The 15,882-nt window shown below is 41.4% G+C and overlaps 1 protein-coding gene across 1 annotated transcript in view; it reads left to right on the plus strand.

Annotated features, from left to right (window-relative positions):
• Positions 1 to 15,882, plus strand: part of LOC101464292 (uncharacterized) — a 91,811-nt gene that overhangs the window by 7,016 nt on the left and 68,913 nt on the right. Inside the window, exons 3-5 of the mRNA XM_004546520.4 lie at positions 5,738 to 5,808; positions 11,508 to 11,631; positions 12,935 to 13,114. Coding sequence (XP_004546577.3) covers positions 5,738 to 5,808; positions 11,508 to 11,631; positions 12,935 to 13,114 — 375 coding nt within the window. The remainder of the gene's footprint in view (positions 1 to 5,737; positions 5,809 to 11,507; positions 11,632 to 12,934; positions 13,115 to 15,882) is intronic.

Below are 15,882 nucleotides of genomic sequence, written 5' to 3' on the forward strand. Positions count from 1 at the left end.
AACGAGAGAGAGAAGGCGAAAGAGGTTCCTAATGCTGATTTATGAGTGCTTGACGGTCGTTAGCTGGAATAAATGGCTTGTAGGAGTGGCTGCAGCATTACTCCCCGTACAGGATACTAAGTGCATTGTAAGGTCAGCCATAAGGCCAAACTTACATATGTAGTGCTCTGCCCTTGTAAACCTTTGTTAATATATCAGCCACAGGATGGAACTGTAACAAGTCCGTCTGATGCAGGGAGACGACAGTGGCTTTCTGAACTGTGTAGAAATGATTCTACTTGGGTTTTACTTTAAGAGCAACCGGTAAGTTTAGTCAACGCAACTTTCATGGTTGGGCAAGCCAAAATTAAAATCAGCAACTTTTTGTATGAATGTGATTTGCTACAGTTTAGTCTTCTTCCATTGGGCAGAGGGAAGGTTTACAACAGTGCCACTTCACTAATTAGGAATAAAGCTTACTCTCCCAGTCTTTTTGCAACAAATTGGCAAAATAGGACATTTTATATTTGAAAGATTATAGAATTGAAGGCAAAATCTTATAAAGGGACGTCTCGGCACATACAGTATATTGGATAGGCTCTGCCAGTACGTTTGATGCCACACTGTATCTCGTCAATAACATGTTCAGTAAGGCAGCAGACATGTGCTTTTGCCTGTATGCTGTCGTTGCATCATTTGAATTAGGCTCAAGCAAAATTAAAGTAAACTTTTTCTTTCTTTTTTTTTGTCTACGCTCATTCTGAACATGCAGGTCGTGACGTAGCAGAACTAGATGCTGGCGTGCTCCTTCCAGTCACAATTGGCTTGAGTTGCTTGATTCTATTTTATTCAGCCTTCGCTTTGTGTTGTGATCTGGTGACTCACGAGCACACGTTCCCGCTTTGCTTGTTTCTTGTCTTTTTTCTCCTCTGTTGCTTTTAGTTGACAAAGCTCGGGAGAAAATTGATGACTATTTTCAGACAGAAAAGGAAACAAGAAAGGGGAAGTGTGTGTGTGTTGGGGGGAGGGGGGGAGTATGTTAGGGGCAAATGATTGAGACAGGAGGGGACAAGAGACTGTGATGAGGTTTGAGGCTGAAAACAAAGAAAAAGAAATGAAGGAAAATTGAGGCAAAAAGAGGAAGAGTGACAGTGGAGAAGAAGGAAATCAGTCTGGGAATGACTGTTGCTATTTTGCGCTTTCCTTGTATTTCTTACAGTAGAAGTCCTACTGTTGACCATTTTTGGTACTTACCAGCCATACTGCAACTACAAGTGCAATCTCTTTACATCGTATCTAATACAATTTTTCCCTGTGCATAACAGGGAAAGGACCTGTAGTGATGAAGATAAAATAAATAAAGATAAAAAAAAAAAAATAGGACGTTTGCCTTCCTAATAAGAAATTGTGACACAACATTTGAAGTTAGTTTTGCTTGTTATGCCGAGGACACCGTGCAGAAGAATATATTGTATAAGTCCTCTCTGTGTTTTTAATAACTGCCCAAGGAAGCTAATTGATGTGATGCAACATCTGTGTAATGTGCTCTCTTTTTCTTTCCTGCTTGCCTCTTTTTCTCTCACTCCCCGTCTCTGATGATTTTCACCAATACTTTAAAAGTATTTTTCCTCGCCACTCCTTTATGACATTGCTATATTATACATACAGTGGGGCAAAAAAGTATTTAGTCAGCCACCGATTGTGCAAGTTCCCCCACTTAAAATGATGACAGAGGTCAGTAATTTGCACCAGAGGTACACGTCAACTGTGAGAGACAGAATGTGAAAAAAAAATCCATGAATTCACATGGTAGGATTTGTAAAGAATTTATTCGTAAATCAGGGTGGAAAATAAGTATTTGGTCACCTCAAACAAGGAAAATCTCTGGCTCTCACAGACCTGTAACGTCTTCTGTAAGAAGCTTTTCTGTCCCCCACTCGTTACCTGTATGAATGGCACCTGTTTGAACTCATCATCTGTATAAAAGACACCTGTCCACAGCCTCAAACAGTCAGACTCCAAACTCCGCCATGGCCAAGACCAAAGAGCTCTCGAAGGACACCAGGAAAAGCATTGTAGACCTGCACCAGACTGGGAAGAGTGAATCTACAATAGGCAAGCAGCTTGGTGTGAAGAAATCAACTGTGGGAGCAATCATCAGAAAATGGAAGACATACAAGACCACTGATAATCTCCCACGATCTGGGGCTCCACGCAAGATCTCATCCCGTGGGGTCAAAATGATCATGAGAACGGTGAGCAAAGATCCCAGAACCACACGGGGGGACCTGGTGAATGACCTGCAGAGAGCTGGGACCAAAGTAACAAAGGTCACCATCAGTAACACACTACAACGGCAGGGAATCAAATCCCGCAGTGCCAGACGTGTTCCGCTGCTGAAGCCAGTGCATGTCCAGGCCCGTCTGAAGTTTGCCAGAGAGCACATGGATGATACAGCAGAGGATTGGGAGAATGTCATGTGGTCAGATGAAACCAAAGTAGAACTTTTTGGTATAAACTCAACTCGTCGTGTTTGGAGGACGAAGAATACTGAGTTGCATCCCAAGAACACCATACCTACTGTGAAGCATGGGGGTGGAAACATCATGCTATGGGGCTGTTTTTCTGCCAAGGGGACAGGACGACTGATCCGTGTTAAGGACAGAATAAATGGGGCCATGTATCGTGAGATTTTGAGCCAAAACCTCCTTCCATCAGTGAGAACTTTGAAGATGAAACGAGGCTGGGTCTTCCAACATGACAATGATCCAAAACACACCGCCCGGGCAACAAAGGAGTGGCTCCGTAAGAAGCATTTGAAAGTCCTGGAGTGGCCTAGCCAGTCTCCAGACCTCAACCCCATAGAAAATCTGTGGCGGGAGTTGAAAGTCCGTGTTGCTCGGCGACAGCCCCAAAACATCACTGCTCTCGAGAAGATCTGCATGGAGGAATGGGCCAAAATACCAGCTACTGTGTGTGCAAACCTGGTAAAGACCTATAGTAAACGTTTGACCTCTGTTATTGCCAACAAAGGTTATGTTACAAAGTATTGAGTTGTATTTTTGTTATTGACCAAATACTTATTTTCCACCCTGATTTACGAATAAATTCTTTACAAATCCTACCATGTGGATTCATGGATTTTTTTTTCACATTCTGTCTCTCACAGTTGACGTGTACCTCTGGTGCAAATTACTGACCTCTGTCATCATTTTAAGTGGGAGAACTTGCACAATCGGTGGCTGACTAAATACTTTTTTGCCCCACTGTAAAACAGCCAGCCAGCCAGCCAGACACACACATATATACCTACTGCTAACAAATGAGTTTACTGTGGTCATAACCTTCACAGGGCTCATTATCATAGATTGCAGGCCTTTTCATAAAGCTGAGACCACAGGTGACGGATTACTAACGATGGACACACACACACACACACACACACACACACACACACACACACACACACACACACACACACACACACACACACACACCGTGATCTGTAATGAGACCTTATTCCGGACACCCAGCCCAGCTGCCTGTAAATTTCAGCCGTCACTCTGCCATACATACTTAATCAGCTAATGTTGTTTTATTTCTTATTATTAATTTCCTCCTGTTTCTGATTTATCTAAAGCCCCCTGCATCGCACCAATATTTTGTCTCCTTTACAGTTCAGAGAGGCAGAGAAAAGGAGAAAGCCGCACGCTTATTCATGTACTTAGGGGATTGCATCAGTAATGAATTGACTGGCTTTTTAGGCATACATAACACAGCCTACTACTCACCTTAATAATGTAAGCAGGTCGTAACTCCTGCTAACCCAAGGGTATATATAAGGCCTGCACGCACAGTCGCACACACTCCTAAACACACATAGCCTACCTATATTAGCCGCTGACCTCTACGTTTTCCAGGTCCTCTCATTGTCACATTGCAGGTGCATTAGAATATGAATATTTTATGATCGTGTGTGGCTTTTGTGTGTGTGTGTGTGTGTTTAAATGTATATTTTTATAGATGTGGTTTGGTAAACAGATTGATTACTTAGAGGACGGACAGCTTGGCTTTTTATATTACTTTCTTATAGACCAGTAATGCTATGCTGGTATTATACAACATAATATTCAAACGTGCCATCACACAGGAGGAGTCCCCATACATAAATACTGCCAGCAGGTTAAATTGCACTAATATGTGAGTGAACACCTTTTCTGTAATCATCATTCACCAATCAATGTCCTTAATTTAAAGTTTTCTTCAAGTTCATAGTAAAGTGGTGGCAAAAATGGAAGATCCAGACTCTGTGTGTTATTTAATGATTAGTCTCCTTTAAAACAGCAAAGGCGACCTGTATAATTGTCTTTTACCATTAGGCCTTAAATACTACACATTAAATGAACTGAATCTTATCTTTACACATGCTTCAGATCCTTTTTTTAGATGGTTTAACTTGATATTTTATGCACTCCATATGTGCTCTACTGCTCCATATCTTATCTCGCATGCACACAAACGCATGGTTATACACATAAACACACTTAACATATGCATAATTGAAAAACACACATGCACGCACACACTCATGGCCAAAAGCAAACGAACAGACACACATTAACTCACACACGGGGGATATGTGTTGACCTGTGAGTCATTGCTGTCAGCATTGATTTCCTTTTCCCGGAGTGACCCCTGTCACCACGGCGATAGAGTGGCCGATATTTTACCAGCGGTGCCGGGCCTCTCTGTTTCCGTGGAGCCTCCTGCCGCTCTCTCCTTCTCTGGCAGTCTTTTTCTTTGCTCTTTTCAGCTGTTGCTTATTGCCCTTGTTAATTTGGCCCTGTCCTGTCTATTTCTTCCCTCTTTTTAATAGTCTGGCCTAATAAAAAACGCTGGACAATCAGAACTATTTACTTTTCTTTTGAACTCAGTTAATTCCTTTGCCCCCCTTCTATGCTGTTCTCTTTTTTGCACAGTGTGAATTGACCTCACAATAACTGTGCTGACACATTTTTCACTCGTCCTTACAAATTTTCATTTGAAAAAAAAAGACATGCAGACAGGATAATGGCAAGGGGTATTTTGAATTGAAACTATATCTGAGAATTGTGTGTCTGTCTGTGTTTGTGCATAAGCTTTTGTCTGCATATGCTCTGTCTTGCTTTCTCTGTCCTCCTTTCAATGCACTTGACTTCCCACACTACTGTATTGCTTTAAAGATGTTCTTTAAAAAAAAAATCTCTCAGGAGGGAAGTCGAATTATTAAATCAGTTCTATCTCCATTTTAATCTTGGATTCTGGGTTTGAAAATGAGGAATGATTGTTTTCCTTCAATTTTATTTATGCAGTTGCTGTATATTAATGTCTTCTTTCCTCATGATAATATTATCATGCTGCTGCGGTCAACAAGATGCAAATTCTTAGCAATTAGTCAGGGGTGACACACTTCACACCTTTACCCCTGGGCGCTGTCGGACTTCATCACGGTTTACACCCGAGAAAATCAATTTCTACAAAACTATTTTCCTTTATTTAGCAGTGTATATCTAATAAACAGAAATTTAGGTTGTACTGAAGTGAATATTGAACTATTTTGATATGTTAGAGTTCAGAGAGAACGTATTATTTCTTGGGTGTACTACTTTAGCATTAAAATTCATTTCAAGGTGTATGGTACTGCATTATAATGCTGCAGTTACTACAAATACACTAAACAGAAATAAATAATCAGGATGTCATTTTCTGTGTATCCTAGGTGTCTGAGGCTGGGTTGAAGCCTTTGTTGCTGGATGAGGTCACTGGACCTGTGGCTCACATCCCACGCAGGTTTGTATTACCTTCGCTTCTCATCAGCTAGGCAGTTTTTTTCTTCGGAGAAGTTTACTTTTGACTGAAATAATGATTAATTTCATGATTCGACCACACAAACTCACTCACACACATGCACAGGTACCCCACTGTTGAGAAAGGTAGCAGAGCTGGCCTCAGGGACTGTGTCTATCCTGAGGGAGCTTGAACTCTTTAGGGAGTCACTGCAACACCACTGTCCCCATGGCAATATGCAAATCCCTATATGATATTTCCCACCATGCAATGCTCCAAAGCCCCTAAAGACGTGTTCTGTTTTGACGTTAGATCTTCCCAGAGAGATAGATTTTTATTTTTACATTCTGACAAAACTAATGAAAGTAGCATTTTTGAATCTTTGTGCTCATACATATTTATCTAGTTCACACTTTTTCATTGCCAGCTAGGCACATGGACTCACTTGACCAGTAAGAAGTTTGATAGGAAAATCAATTGAGAAGCATTTGGATAATTTGGACAATTTAAACAACCATCCAAATAAAAACTCATTCAAATTACACCTTGTCTCGTGCTGTACATATCATTGTTTTGTTCTTTGCCTTTATAAAACAGCTGCTGTAGCATCACACAGCTGTTTGATGCTACAACACAACTCAATCTCTCGATGTCCCGACACTAAGAGATTGGCCGTCTGCAAGTTACGCAGGTGGCACAGCAGCAGCAGTAATTTCATTAATTATTTATATCTTCTGACATGCCATTGTGATCTTAGGTATTAACCCAAATGCTTTTCTCCAAGCAAGCAGCTGAGCTGCTGTGCACAAATTCATAGTTACCCTTTGGCAACAGAGCAGTTATGCTTAGAATGAAGTCAGCATTTTTATCCGCAGCAGAAGAGTCAAAATATAGGTTAGTTTCATCTAGAGAATGCCAATATGTTTTCATGGTGTATCAAGTGATTATTGCAGGAAGTGGTCTGATTTTAAAAAGCAATGATGTATGCTGTAGAGTTATTGAAATGTATTGATTATGTCATTGAAATTACAAAAAAAAGTGAATAATCTGCCCAAATTTTAACTAAAGACATTGTCCCCGTTTCTACTGCCTGCAGTAGATCATGTGTTCCTGACCTCACTACACAAGAGCTCCTCCTCCTCTCAAACTCCAGTACAACCCCTGCTGACAAGTAATGCCTTTGTCATCAAAGGTGACATTATAATATTTACTGACCTAAAAGAAAAACAGTTAATTTCCAAACACATGGGTATTATTGCAGTTGATATTTATTTTTCACAAGCTGTCATATAATAGCTAAAAAAACACATCCAAATATGGTCAAAAGTGACAGTCGGTGGTTTGACAGCCTGCAGCGCAGCCAATTAAAGCACCCAGCTAAGCAGGAATCAGTGGTCTGGCACAATGTGGCACAGCCGAGTTTGTGGCTATACGGGGTTTCTATGCCATTCCTGTAAAAGGCACTGAAGGGTGTGATGGATCCTCAGTCAGCGTACTTGCTGTCAGAGATGTGGGGCTTTGCATCACACCTTGAGCGTTTTAAATGGCTGCACATATAATAATAATAATAAAAAAAATTAAATAAATGAAATGAGTAAATCAGGTCTCCTGAAATGAAATGACAGGCAGGTTGAAACAGCGGGTGAGTGTGTGTGTTTCTTGCCACCAGCGTCAACATTAAACGCATCAGATTGAAGCCACCCTCCAGGGTAGCATCACTCAGCCAGGTGTGTGTGTGTTTGTGTATGTATGCGTGTGCGTGGTGAAACCTAAGTCTTTTATCTACTTTTCCGTTTTCTCTGTTTTTTTTTGTTTATCTACAAATTTATTTATATATTTCAGTTGAAATGGTGTACATAACACACACACAGACACCCCCGACACACATACCCACCCACCCACACACACACACACACACACACCCATAAACCCCCACACACATTGATCTATCGGTGTATTAATGTGTGAGTGAGTGTCAGTTTTTATCCCAATTATTTTTTAAATTATTTCCCCTTAGTATAATCTCCAGCAGTTTTTTCTTACACAGGAGTTAACTTGAGTGCTGTTTTCCTTTGCCAAAAGCAGTCAAATGCTGAAAGTTAGTTAGGAAAGAGAGAGGAAAAAAGCTCTGACAGAATATCCTGATTCTCATTTGGGAAAGGTAGGAACTTCACTTATGTGAAACTTAGGCGGTATCCCTCAGTGAGACTGTTCTAATTCAAAACTCAAACTTTTCTCTGTTAACAGAGTGATGAGATACATGGGCTTCAAGAGACTAGGGGGGTGGGTTCATCATTGTTATATTATTATTTTCTTCTGGCGCTGGTTGTTTTTCTGTTGTCCAGCTGGTTTTCCAAAAAGCTACACACTCTTCACCATTTTCTTCAGCACTGACAGTGTACAGTAGACTCTCTACCTCTGTATCTATCTCTTCTCTTTCGTTCTCTCTCTCTCCCACTTCTCTCTCAGGACGGGAGGAGGATATGTCTCTTTTTCTCCATATTGACTTTCCCAGGTCAGGCTCCTCTTCTCCTATTAGGCCAAGCTAACTGATCAATACGAAGGCCTGGTGGGCTGCTGTACGGACATGCAGACATGCACACACAGCGGGCCGTGCCGCGGCCAAGTGCCACGCTAATTAACAAACAAACACACAAAGCAGAACACGCGCAGCGCTCGTATCTACCCATTTCCAAATATAAGCACACACACTTCTTAACGATACAGCTGATTATTAAAGCCACGGCTAACATTTCTACATGTATGAAAAAGTCGCCGACATTAACAAAAGTCACGAAATGAGCACATTGATTAGTCAGTCGTGTGCGAATATATGAAACTTCATCCAGTTGGTTGCTTTTCTGTCAAATACTGAGATGCAAGAAAACTCCTCCTCTCCTCTAAAAAATCTTCTCTCTTCTCCTCCCCTGCTGTTCTCCCAGCTGATGAGTTGTGACATCTGCAGCGCTGCGACATGGATAAGCAGCTGCCAGAGATGGAGCTAGGGAGGAATGATGGAGAGAAGACAATGCAGGAGATGGGTGAAGAAGGGGGGGGGGGGGTGGGGAAGGGGTGAGGGATGCTGACAAGCAGCAACAGTTAGATGTACAGTGAGGTGGGGCGGTGGGGGGCATGATTGCATTGCGTGTGCATGTTCCTAAATGTGTATATGTGCATGTCTCTGGGTGTGTATGTGTGTGTGTGTGAATGAAGCTGTGTGGGCATATGAGCATATGTGTCTTTGCATGGCAGCGTGCCAGGCAGTGCCATCTGGCTGCTTGACAGAACTCCTCTCATTAACGGGGGAGGTTAATTGCTGTGGCAGCGCCCAGGCTGTGTCAAACACCACCCTGGGGACACGGAGGCAACAGACTATCTACATGTTGGTGTGTGTACATGCACCGACACGTGCGCGCTTGTGTCTCAAGCATAAAACGCGGAGCGGGAAACCCCCAGCCTTTTTTCCCCCACAACATAAAAAGGTTAAAGCGAACCCGCTGTACTATATGTGAACCCCATCGTGTGAAGAGAGTCTCAAGGAGGACTTGTGTCCTTTTTTTGCGTGCCAGGTTACATAGATGTTCAGATTATTCTTATGAATTATGCCTTGTTGCTGTAATGATGTAGAAAGAATTGGGTTTACAGAGCCAATGTCTATAGCCCTGGGGGCAAACACATATGTATACACGCTCACACACCCACATGCACAGCGTGTTGGGGGGGAGTGGTGGCAATTTGCATTTGTTATTACTGCATATTCATGACTAATTTTGTTAGCCTTGCTTAATAGGGCTGAATGACAGGTTGAGAAATCGAGAGCCTGCTTTAATATCACATACAGTCACAGTAATACACACACACACACACACACGCACAATTCAGTCACATTCACTCAACCTGCTCACTCTGTCCACACAGTAATCATAACAACACTTAATGCTTTTAATAGGAATTCTCTGTTCCTCTGGTGGTGTGACATTGTGTCATTTGTTTACCACAAGTACTTATTGTATATTGCAATATAACAAGCCGTGCAGCCTTATTTGTTGCATGCATAATAATGACCTGCAATATTATGCACACACGCACGCAGATACGTACGCACTTGAATGGCATGAATAAATTTGCATGTTGACTTGTTGCAGATCAGGATTTGCTGCATGTTTTCATTTTGATTTTCCCAAAAGAAGCAAAACTGTTGGAAATGAAGGATCCTCCTCTCCTTAATAAATTCAGTTCCATCCATTAATGGTGCAGAAAATAGAGGCTTATGTGTCGTTAAGTAACACAAATTATAGTTATTTTATTATTTTTGTTTTTTTTAATCCTTTGACTCTGCATTAGTTGTGTGTTCATGAGTTCTTGGACAAGATAAGAACAGTGTGGTTTTAAAAAAAATCTTTGTTTTTGCAGCGAGCATATGCTTGCACGCACTCACATCCATTTTCCAAGTGTCTTCCTTCTATAGGAAAATAGGTTTTAAATTAGCTTGTTTTTACACCTAAGTTTTGCACCTCTGACTAAAAGGACCTAAAGAAGTCATCTTATAATAAATGTTAGCATTTCTTTTCCTTTTGGTCTTAAATGACATGTTTTGGGCCAAAAACCATCCTTCTACACATACCTATGTGTTACTTAGGCTTCTATATCACGGGTTGTGTGTTGTAAATTATCACCTTAGCTCGGTGATTATTTACAACAGAGGAAAACTCTACTTACGATTAAATAAAAAGACATCAAGTGGATTAATAACAGCAGAACATACACGTTCCCATTCTCCTATCGAGGCAGAACCAGACTATAATCTAAAGTCAGCTTTCACTGTTTCCTCTGTGGCTTTTACTCCATTTGACTGAAAAGTTTTTTTTTTGTTTTTTTTTTTTTGCCAAAGTGAAAGATTTAACTCTCAGCGCTCTCTATCCACTCACATGTCACTTTTGTCAAATCTTGCCTTTCCTTCTCCACTTGGTGTGAAAGTGTAGACACGCTTGATCAAATGTGAGTTTAACATTTTTAATCTGTGCAAAGTTTCATCAGAATAGCTCATCTCATGAGGCTGGTAAATATGAAACTGTGTGTGCGTGCGTGTGCCTGCGTGTGTCTTTGTACGTGCCCGTGTGTTTGTGAACAGTACCACACAGTGCCGTATGATCTGGGTTTTTTTTCTCTCTCTTTCCATCTTGGGTGTGTGACAGCTGTCACTGGTGACTCAGAAAGGTGTCTGGGCAGAGTTAACGTATTTTCACCGCTGGGAGACACACAGACTTATACACATGCATGCACACGCGTGCGCACACACACACACACACACACACTGACGGAGAGAAACACATATCAGCTCTGGTTGCTGTCATCTAGCACAAATTTCAACAGGCTCAGCATCTCTTTGCTGCTTTTGAATGAGATGTTTTTGAATTTTACACCTTATACATGTGCTGCATGTTGCTTACACATTCCTGTTTTATCCTGCATCAGTTGTTAAAACAATTTGATTAAGGATCAAAGCTTATACATTGTGATGGAAACAATTATATACACTGCAATATGCTGTGGCTTTCATCTCTGTAATTCACATCACTTAATAATGCACTCTGTACTCACTATAAACCTGAAAAGAGATATTTTCCTTCTATGTTTTACATCTATCTGCTTGTTCAGTAGTTCACGATTTCCTTCCTCTTCCTTATGCTTTTCCGCTATAGCAGTGATTCCGTGGACCAGATGACGTCTGAGACGGAAGATGTGAAAATCCAGCTGCAAACCAAGGACATGATCATCTCGGATCTGGAGAGGGAGCTCACAGAGAATATACAAGGAAAGCAAAAGGTAACCGACTTGACTTGACTTGATTTTAGCACATTCCAAAGAATGAGCTACCGGGATCACGCCACAAAAATGCAAACAAGACATTCTGTCGTTTGCACGTAATTGTCTGGACTCAAGATAGTTCCCCAAAAAAAGCAAGACAATGTAAACAAATCTCTTTTTTCTTCTCATAGCAATTGTAAGGTTGAAACAATTAAATGATTTGCTAAGAAATTGTTTCTTTTTTTTGCAGCATTTGTTGAGAAGGCTGTTTAAAAGGTGGAGGAGTCTTTTTTTAATTTTTTTTTACGATATTGGTTTGGCAGCTGTGCTACAAGCTCTCCATGTGCAGTCAGGTTTAACAGGAAGCCATGGCGTGTGTGATGAATTACCAGCATATCTCAGAGCCCTGGGTAACAAACATGGCATCGCCGTTCGGGATTAAAAGGGAGAGATTTTTACAACCTTCCCACACCTCCTTACAGGGTGTCACTAAATTATACCCACTGCTGTTTTACTGTCTTCTGTGGCTTATGGTTAAGGCACACGTAAACACACACAGGCTTGCAGAAATACACACATGCATTTGTGCTTGTGGTAAACCCAGGCTTGTTGGTTGTTTATGTGTGTGTTGGCTGGTTACTGTTTGTTTATGCTGCTTGTGAGTTGACTCATTTGCACTGCCGCTAATTAGTGGTTTGTGTGATTACAGACAGATCCGTAGAGAAACAAGTAGAGTAACTGGAGCTTGTTCTGTTAATCACATTTTCAACAAATGGCTATATATTTTCTATTCCACTTGTGTTTCTGTTTAGCTGGTGCTTCTGCAATGCAGATGCGCAAACAGATCTACAGGACACACAAACACACACGGAGCCTTGGTACATGTGAGCGCCATAACTTAAAAAAATACTGTTTGTTAGCACGACGACACTATCAAATGAACAGCTTTCTAGAACACGTGGCCAAATTAAACTATAAATGATATATATTTACAGTATACGTTGTATTTTAATCTGCAATATGTGAACTTCTAACTATGAATTTGTCTTACACAACCCAGGCAATTATCGCTCAGGCTCTTACAGTTGTAATTACATGGACTTCTATTTTAAAATGAGACATTAAGAATTGATATAAAAATGTAATTTTATTCATTCCAATTCATTTCAGATTATTGCGAGACATTTATGAAAAAGTAATCAAAAGCAATTTGGAAAAATTGTATGAGGAGTATTAGCCAGTGAATAATTCTCAATGAAAATAAACCTTTGTCTCTTTTGGGGGGGGGGGGAAATCAAATTTTAATTCCTTTCTGGCGAAGACTGCGACGCAGGTGCTGGAAAGCGGTGAGAGGCTGGTGCACCTGCAGAGCGAGCTGTCTTGTCTGCGGCGGATCCACGAAGACAACATGAAGGAGATTGCTGAGAAAGACATCTGCATCACCAAACTGCAAGCTAACATTCAGCTCCTGCAACAGGAGGGGGCTGACACGCTTGCTCAGGTGTGCAAAGGCTTACACGTGTACTATTCGGGACTGCTGTTTGCACACATACACATGCATGTGCCACGCATATTGCACATGCAACAGCTATTAACGTGTGGTGTGATAAAACATACATTCGCTCACTTAGTGCCAGTCAATTTAGCCATCTTTTTTGCATGACCCACTTTTTCTTTTACTGCCTTGCAGGATGTTGTGTTGCGATGGGTCTCTTGATGTTTCAGATTAGTTTTTTTAGATTATGTGACTGGTACCTCATTTGTTCCACAGATTGCAGAGATGTGACTGCCTGCACATTTCTTTTTTTCTTTTCTTCTCCTGTCTGACTTCAGCTCTCCAAGCTGAATGTAAGAACAAATGAGCTGCAGGAGGAGTTAAAGAAGAAAAGAGGTGCTATGGAGGTAGAGGGAGGATGAGGAGAAAATAAAAGATAAAAAAGGAGCGTTAAGAAAAACAGATGAGAGGAGAAGGCAGGAGCAACTGAAGACAGAGGAGTGGATAAAGAGTGGAAGAGGGGGTTTGAGGAAGATGGAAAAGACTATATCCGGGCTGTTTAAAAGTGCGCTAAGAAGGCAGCTTTTTTGAATTCTGAGGTGAGTGTATTAATGCACTCTGTAACTTAACAAGAACTACTCATCAGCGGGTAAAACTGCAAACTGGGTTGCCAATAAGAAGTTACACACCTTCATCAAGTTTCAGGATGATTAGATTCTTTTGATCATTGATATGATTTACATGAAGTTTCTCTCTTTACAATTTTATACACGTTTATATCAAAATCCTAACTTAGTGTTTCAATGTTAAGACTTTTTTTTGGATGATGGACATCCCTTTATTGAGCAGACTTAATATGTTTACCAAAAACAGTACAGCAGATAGCATATTTACGCGTATGCACATACACACACTTACACAGTCCTAGAAAAAAACCCCAACAAAACACTTCACCTTAATTCAGACCTCAGACACTCTCTCCTCTCCCCCCCCTCCTTCCATCCTGCCATCTCGCCACAACCGCTCCAAATTAATCTGCAAAATATTGATTTGAGGACCAAGGGGGTGGGGGGGTGGAGGCGCACGATTGCGGCCGCATATTAATACGAACAAGCCGCTCTTCGTCTCTCCTCTATACTTTAAGATCCTCATATCTTCATAATTGATTAATGTTCCTTTGTGAAGTGGGGATGAATAATACATTAGTGGGCCTGCTGCACCCTCAGGCTGATGAGAAAATGTTTAATTTCAGTAAATGTAGCGCTCCTTCTCTCTTTCTCTCTGTTTCATTTCCCTCTCTCTGGTTATTTGTGAGTGCTGGATTGTGTTTGTGAGTTTTCACTTGCTGACGACCGGAGGAGTGCTGTTGATTTGCTTCTTCTGTGTTTACTGTCGGCTTTAAGCGCATGTTGAGCATCACAAACAAAAGACAGCATCTGCATTTGCAAACACGAATGAATAAATTGGTGGTATGAGCTCAGCATTGTTCTATTAACTGATATAACTTCAAGAGCTGTGTCACTTTTACAGGGCTGCTTGCCTTGAGAGAGAAATCATCCCCCTCTGACTTTTTTTTTAATGTGTGTGTGTGTGTGTGTGTGCACATTGCATCAAAATGTGCTGGAAAGACCATTTGTTATCAGTTAGCAATCACTAAGGGTATGGAAATGTGCCATAAACCCACCTGATGAGGAACAAGTAGCCCCCTCCGCAACCTGGAAAAGTGCGAGGAGCTTGACATTTGTCAGCTGCCCCGACTGGCACAGCCTGGCTCCACTCAAGCTCATCTGGTTAACAGTGCTAATTATGCTAATCAGAAACCTAATGATGATGATGAGGGGGTTTAAGAGCCACAGCATAGCAAGCTTGGAGTGTTTGTGTGTGTTGGTGGGGGTGGTAGTGAGGGGTGGGGGGGCTGGTGGGGCTGAAGTGCCTGGCACCTGATGGTGAGCATCTGTGTGTCGAACAGATAAATGATGAAATCAACACGCGCACAGGCGCCCACAGGTCTCCCTTCATGCCTACTTAGCTTTGCCTCGTTTTCATTTGAACTTATACCAGCGATGAAGGGGATCCATACACACAGAGCGCTAATTGAATAAATAGCACTCCTCCGTTAACAAGGATCCTAATTAGTTATGCTAATCAGACTAGATAACCCAATTAACCCCACAGCGAGGCAGGGTGGGCTCCTCTCTGTGTGTGTTTATGTGTGGGTGTGGATTTATGTGCCTGAGAGCATATCAGAGACACTTAAGAAAACACGTTTGCCTAATTACTTTTCAGAGACGAGCGTTTATGCTTTTTTCATGTCCTTATTGTTCTGCAGTTAAATGCAGGATATTAAGCTTTCCAAACTAAAGAAAAGAAGGATTGAACAGTGTTTGTTTTTGGGCTTTCATATATGGGGGATATCTGCATTTATATGTATTTCTCTTTGCCTTCTGCCAGCCTGTCTCTCAGTTAGATCTACATTGACATGTATATTTTTACAACTATTATGGTTGTTTAAACAGAGTGTGTATTTGTTCAGAGAATGTCTGGCTGTTCCATTAGTTTATGTCCTTGGAAATACAATTTGGCCTCAAGTTCTCTCCGTTTATTTAAAACCTTCAGTCAGCGTTCCCCTCCTAATAGTGAGCCGTGTTTCCTCTCGTTTAGCTCCACCACTCATTATCCGGGCCATGTGGAAGAGACAATGTTTAGAGAGAAGAGAGGGGGACCTGGAGAAGGACAGCAAGAAATGGAGGGAGAGGGAGAAAAGGGCTAAAAAT

The sequence above is a fragment of the Maylandia zebra genome, linkage group LG9 (genome assembly GCF_041146795.1).
Source record: "Maylandia zebra isolate NMK-2024a linkage group LG9, Mzebra_GT3a, whole genome shotgun sequence".
NCBI classification, from domain to species: Eukaryota; Metazoa; Chordata; class Actinopteri; order Cichliformes; family Cichlidae; genus Maylandia; species Maylandia zebra.